At 41.5% G+C, this 6,966-nt stretch overlaps 1 protein-coding gene across 1 annotated transcript in view; it reads left to right on the top strand.

Moving 5' to 3' along the window:
* Positions 1–119: 119 nt before the first annotated feature.
* The window catches only part of VEGFC (vascular endothelial growth factor C), a gene marked incomplete at its 3' end in the record, with an annotated part of 74,504 nt that continues 67,657 nt past the window's right edge, over positions 120–6,966 (top strand). The window contains exon 1 of the mRNA XM_009586892.1: positions 120–223. Within this exon, the coding sequence (XP_009585187.1) occupies positions 120–223 (104 nt within the window). The remainder of the gene's footprint in view (positions 224–6,966) is intronic.

Below are 6,966 nucleotides of genomic sequence, written 5' to 3'. Positions count from 1 at the left end.
CGGGGTCCCGCGGCGGGCTGGGACGGGCAGAGCCGGGGAGCGCGGGAGGGAGGGCTGAGAAACGCCGAGAGGAGCAGCTGTGCACAGGAGCGAAGCGGCGAGGGAGGCGTGGGGAGACGATGACAACAAAACCCGAGGCTTTCCGCTTGTTGAAAAGTCTCTTAGAGTTATTGACGCTTTGGATGAATTGCTGCTGCGTGACAGAGTTGACGGGAGGTGTAAGGTGACACTCGAGTCTGAAAATTTTCATTCTGCCCAGGCGCACGGTGAAAGCTGGGCTTACATTCTCAGATTCCAGTCACAAATACTTACAATTCTATGTTCATTTTTGCTTGCATAGGAAGTTTCGTAACGTAGAATTCAAGTACCTTTGGTACTTGTGGTTTTGCAGTTCCCGGCATGCTGATGCATAAAAACGATGCATAGCATGTGGTTGTATAACCATGTGGCATTATTAGGAAGACCTTTGATGTCTGAGCTTGTAACAACTCTTACCGTCGCCTCATTGTTTTGAAGATTTCCGACATACTTATTGAAAGCAATCATGACCCAGCTTACTCAGTATTCATTTCAGTATGGGGCGAGGGGGAAGTGTGTGGATTAAAAGTTAAGTTGATATTCTGATTTTTTTTTTTTTCCCTATGCTGTTTGTTTTACTGAATAGAAGTTTTGGAGATTTTACTGTAACTACATGGGAAGTCAAGTTTTGATAGTGTATGTATTTCAAGTATTCAAACTGAAGTTGTAGACCATATACTGTTCACAGAATTCATGCTTTTCAAATAATATTCTGTATGGAAAAGGTTACTGAGTATACTGTAGTCTCTCTTCAAATATTTTAATTACAGACGAATGCTTACATTGCAGTGTTCTGAATGCTAGTATGCTGTCAGTGATCATATTGCTTAAATGTTTATCAAGTATTTTTCAAACTTAAGTATTTAAAAATAGGAACACAAAATCAGTTCAGCTGGTCACTCTTATCACTTAGACTATTTATAAAAAAATGCAAAACTTAGTGAAGGGTAAAAATACCGCAATTCTTTCCAGCCCGTGACTGCAAGTCAGTTATTTACTGGGTGAAACTGGCGTTTGAGTTGTAAAGCCTCAGAATAGCTTATGCTGAAAAGGTAGAAAGAATCCAAACTGGAGCATGGTGCACACTTTGTACACTTAAACTGCTGATAGTGAAGGTATTCTCCTAAGTGATGCCATACGTTCCCACGCACGTGTTGTGGACAGTCACTCTGTTTCTTGAAGAAATCTCAAAGTCCTTGGGAGCTGCCACTGTTGTGCATTGTGTAGGGGTGCAAGTGCTCCCTGGAAAAAGGGAAACTGTCAGCAAACCAAAGGAAGAAAGGTCAAGAGACCGGGAAGTGAGTGGGATAGCATGTGTTAAGCGATTACGTTAACAGAAAAATGTTTTTGTGCCTGGTGAGTAGTAGAGAGAGAGAGAGAGAGAATGACTCTGGATCCAAGCAGACTTAGTCATGTTGGAAGTCTTTACTTGTGAGTTTGTTGCTTTTGCTGGAGCTGTTTGAGTGAGTGAGTAGCGTGCATATTTGTTCCTGTGACGAGAGAATGAGATGAAGTAACTGTGAAAGGATTAAATAAGTAAACTGTAAGTAATTGTTTCAAGGAAAATATGATTATATTGTCAGTAAAAAGTAATCTGCTTGAACTTTCTTAACTTCAATGAAAAATGCCTGATCACTTGAGTTTGTGTTCATAGATGTTACGCTTCCTCTGTTTTTACTTTCCATCCATATGTCATACCGCTGCATATTAAACTGATGCCTAAGTGCAGGTCATACAGCCTTTTGGGTCAACTCTTTACACAATATATTTATTTCTCTTTACTCCTATTTTAAGAACTTCAGCTTTAGAAACATTTTAAAAAGTGTGGATGAAGTTGACGGTCCTCCAACATAGGAGAAAAAGCTGGGGCAGAAAATAAGGGTATGTATTGTGTTTTTATGTAGGTGAGTAAGTGTTATGCATTGATCTTGTCCTAGAGATTTGCAGCAACTTGGAAGCGTTACAGATATGAATAGTAGTAGTTCTTCATACACAGCTCTTGCCAGGGCATGTTCTGCAGCAAGTGGGCATTGATAAGCTTGTGCAACACTACCTCCCCACCCCCCTTTTTTTTTTCAGCCGAAGGGTAAAGTTCATTATTTAACAAGCTTACAAGGCCCAGATTAATACTTTTCAGCTGAACTGTCTGCTCAGTGGGATGGGAATGAATCCTACCTGTAAATCACCTCTTTCAGATTTCCTGCAGCCCAGGGGGGTTGCCCTGATGAGGTGACCCCCTCGCAGCCGCACCCTGCCTCTCCCCAGCAGGGCAGGAGGCAGGGCATCTGCCTCTGGGTGGCCTCCTGGGGAAGACAGCCTGGTATTTCAGTTCTCTCTCTGCTTAAGGTGGGACCAGGGGAATCAGCCCTCCTGCCCCCAGAGTTCCTGCAGTTTGGCAGGGACCCGCCGCCTCTCTGCCCCGCCGCCCGGCAGGGATGCTCGGAGCAGCTGCAGCAAGGAGAGGGTGAGCAGTTGTGCGACACCGGTGACTTGAAGATTTAGCTCCTTGTACTGTCTATGAATATTTTAATAACTCTTATAATGCATTTAGTCTCTGGATCTTGTTCTTTACATAGTTTTGAATTGGGAACATGTGGTGAGTATACACTGTCTACCTGGGAGGGCAAAGTATTTAAAATAAATAAATAAAATAATTCTTTATTGTTTGTTTGCTGAAAGTTTCAAAATGAATGAGAGGGACTACACAGGCATTCTGGGCATGAATTAAACTTCTTAAGTTATTGAAATGAACGTGTGACAGTAGCATGTACCTAGACTGCATTAATGGTGATAGGGTAACAATAGCAGGAGTAGGTTATGGTAACAATTATGGTAACAGTGGTATGGTAACAATAACTGGAAAGAAGCCACGCAGCTGGGAGGGTTTGCCGTAGCTGCACCTTCATTTTGTTGCATAAATCTGTAGGACTATGTGACTATACAAAAGCAATATTGGTCAATTGTCCCACGTGGTTTTAAGAGGTTTAAAACTATAGTTATGCAAGGATTCGTATTTTTGTATTAGAATGGGAAAAACAAATGAAAATATATTTGCCTGTTCTAAAGTGCATCCCTGAAAGTGGCATTGGGGCCTCTTTAGACTGAGAGCAATAAAGTACAGAACAGTCTTTGTGCTGTGATTCTGTAATTTGCCTTTTGCAATGAAAATAGGTGCACTTACTTGAGCTCCATTTATCTTGGATGCTATCTCAGGTGAGAGATACCTTTTTATTATTATTATTTTAAATCTGACCTAATCATAAAATGCTGCTAGTTGATGGCTAATGGAGTTTAAATACTTGTTAGTGTGGGAGTAGGAGGAAAAGCAGCGTGTTGATTTCTGGGGTTTCCTCCTGTCACTGTATCTTGATGGTGTAATCTCAAACCCATCAGTTTTATGGCCACCTCTGAGTTTATGAAGTGTGCCTTACTCTGCGTTGTGATGTTACATGCACTGGTGAGAGATGAGGCTAGGTCTTCTGCTCTGAAAACAAGCATAAACCTCACTGCCAGTACTCAAGCAGTGTGAAATTGAGTGGGTAGGGAGAATGTTATTTTTTTCTCCTGTTGCTGTTTTGTCTTCTGCAACTTTCCTTTTCATGTGTGTGTGGCCACTCTCTTTTTTCAGACACTCACATACACAGAGATGCTGTCTTTTTTTAGAAGCACAATTTGTATCAGATGCAATGGGATGAACGTAAGTAATATAATAGGACCTATTATGAAGACTAAGCAACGCTTCTGCGAACATAATTATTAAACCCTGGCCTAGCCTTTTGCGTGAGTGGAGTACAGCAGTCTGGCCAGCAGGAGTAGGGAGGTGATCGTGCCCCTGTACTCGGCCCTGGAGAGGCCACACCTCGAATCCTGTGTTCAGTTTTGGGCCCCTCACTACAGAAGGACATTGAGGTGCTGGAGCGTGTCCAGAGAAGGGCAACGAAGCTGGTGAAGGGCCTGGAGCACAAGTCTTATGAGGAGCAGCTGAGGGAACTGGGACTCTTTAGTCTGGAGAAGAGGAGGCTGAGGGGAGACCTCATTGCGCTCTACAACTACCTGAAAGGAGGTTGTAGCGAGGTGGGGGGGGTCTCTTCTCCCAAGTAACAAGCGATAGGACGAGAGGAAATGGCCTCAAGTTGCACCAAGGGAGGTTTAGACTGGACATCAGGAAAAACGTCTTTACTGAAAGAGTGGTCAGGCCTTGGAACAGGCTGCCCAGGGAAGTGGTGGAGTCACCATCCCTGGAAGTATTTAAAAGACATGTAGATGAGGCGCTTAGGGACATGGTTTAGTGGGCATGGTGGTGTTGGGTTGACGGTTGGGCTTGATGATCTTAGAGGTCTTTTCCAACCTTAATGATTCTATGATTCTACAATACTAAGCTCTAAGAGCTCGTGGCACTTTGCAGTTCTTGGTGTAGGTATATGCATTCACGGGTATCTTGTGTAAGCACACTTGTGTCTCTGTGAGGGATTTCACAGGATTGCCGCTGACAAATAACCGCACTTCTGAAGGTTCTAAGAAAGCTCTGGGGATCACTTTAACTACAGTGTTTGGAGGCTTACAGAAACATCCCCTCAAAAATACTGGTTTTACGCTCACTTAGGTTCAGCGTGTGTTTAAACTCTTGCATGTTCTTCAAGGGTGTGTGTCCACTTATTTTGGTAAAAATAAATCAGGACTTGCTCTTCAGGCTGTTGTAGCTGAGGGTGATGGTAATAATCCTCTCCCATTGATACCCTGCATCCAGGATAGGAAGCCTGTCTAGAACCTTGTGTTCAGTGGCTGCTTTTTTGAATGTGGTCAGTGATTCATTAAAACAAAATGCTTGGAACAAAGGGAATCCAACTGAAGTCAGACTGGTATCCTATCAAGTTTAATATCCTTGTTCAATGTAAAAAATGTGCTACAGCTGTTTGTAGAATGAATTATAAGAAATTCCAAGTAAGGTTGTTATTTGAACAATGTAAGCTCTTTTGAAGTCTAAGTTGCTTCTGAAGAGTTTTATGTTTGGCAACGTGTTGAATTTTGTTTAGTGAATAGGATAGGTATGGTTGTTTTCATTATCTATTATAAACATTCAATAACTTTTTTTTTTTTAAATTTCACCTAGCTTCTAACCTGAGTGATACCTAATACCAAGTTCCCCTCCGTGTATATGTGTATCTGCTTCAAAGGCACTAATGGCTGCATAAATTGCAACAGAATTTTAATTTAAAACATTGATAGCTTAGGGGGACCTTGGGGGATTGTTTGTTGAATTCCTATTGTATATGAATTTGTCAACTTGTTTTCCTTGTTTTGTGTTTATCTGTCACCAGAAGTTTTTCTGATGACTTAATATTTATGTGTTACTGTATTTTTTTACCCTCTGTTGCATTTCAGTTTTTAGTTAGGAAATAGCTAAACTGTAAGTCATTTATTCTTCTACTCTTCCATTGTAATCATTGTAAATCAATCCCTCTAGCTCTTTAGTCATTTGTTTTTTCTTTTGACATTTCCTGACTTGTCTAAAATGGCTATAACTCCTTACAAATATTTAGAGACTGCAATTGCCAGTGGAGTGAATGAATGTTTTGGTAAGATGCTCCTATTTAGTAACGTAACCAAGAGGAATGGTGTTCTTTGGGGGAGAAGGAGAAAACACAGAAAAAACACCTTCTGATAACTGAAGGAAAAAAAAAAATAGTAGTAGTTCGTATATCTTGGTTATATTGTAGTCTTTGCCAAGTATGGGTGAATATGTTATCTTCCTAGATGTAGTTGCTGAAGCAATACATCTTCTGCAGGAAATTTTTGGGATCCTGATTGTGGTTAACTTCAAGGAAAAATGATTGCTTGGGGAAGTTAATGACATAATTATCTGATACTGCTGTCGCCCTGAACCCTGTAGTACTCCATATTGTTCACGTAATGGCTTCACCTAGTCGGTGACAATTTTCAAATAGCCTGACCTCAAGGATGCAGCTTAAAAACTGTTGGAGGTGTTTCACATCCTGTTCCTCATTGAAGAGAGCAGGGCTTTTTATCCTGGACAAGGGAAAATACTGGCAAAGAATCGGACAATTCTTGGAAGACACAAGAAGGCTGCTGGGGAGCAGCAGACACGGGTATTTCTCTCTGGTATCACAGGTGTGGCCTCCCCTGTGTTACTCCTACCTACTGGTGGGAGCATTGTGAAATAAGTAATTTCAGGAATCAGATATTGTCTAGAGCAAAAACATTTACATCACAAAATGGTTTAATTCTTTGACTTTCCTTATGCAAGACTTGTGCTCCATTGAGAGAGAGAAGAGAGGAATTCGGTGGAAGGGATTGCTTCTGAGAACAGCCTCAGCATTTGGCTATTTCCTCATTTTTTTCCCAAAGGAGATCCATAGCAACCCCCCCGAAACCCTCACATGTGTGTGTGGAAGCTTCCGGGACTCGTAAATGTTATCAGAAACAGTAGGTATCCTACTAGAGATCATTCAGAAGGAGCAAAACCACTCTAGCTGTCCTTCACCTAACTTTCTTTCACTGCAGAATTCAGCAGACCAAATGTATTTGTTGTGGACTTCTGCAGCTGTCCAGAATGTACTTGCTGCATCAGTCACAGTATTTAAAGCCAAGAGAAAACATGGCCAAGTGAAGCTTCACACATTAGCTGCTGTCTACTTACTCATGTTTGTGTAGACAATGAAATGTTTGGGGTTTTTTTGTTTGTTTCGTGGGTGTTTTTGTTTTCAAATTGGCCAAGATAGATGCAGCTGGTAAGTAACCTCTGCAGTCTGCTCAAGGAACAGTCTCGTTGGAGAAACAAAGAGCAGTATTGTAGAGGCTGAGGTATTTATTACATCCAGGTCAAACATTAATTTTGGTAGGGCTGTATTATAATTCTGATTCAAGTAA

This window comes from Fulmarus glacialis, unplaced genomic scaffold (genome assembly GCF_000690835.1).
Source record: "Fulmarus glacialis isolate BGI_N327 unplaced genomic scaffold, ASM69083v1 scaffold5111, whole genome shotgun sequence".
Lineage (NCBI taxonomy): Eukaryota > Metazoa > Chordata > Aves > Procellariiformes > Procellariidae > Fulmarus > Fulmarus glacialis.
Note: the sequence above shows the minus strand (reverse complement) of the source record. Positions and strands in the feature narration are given on the sequence as shown.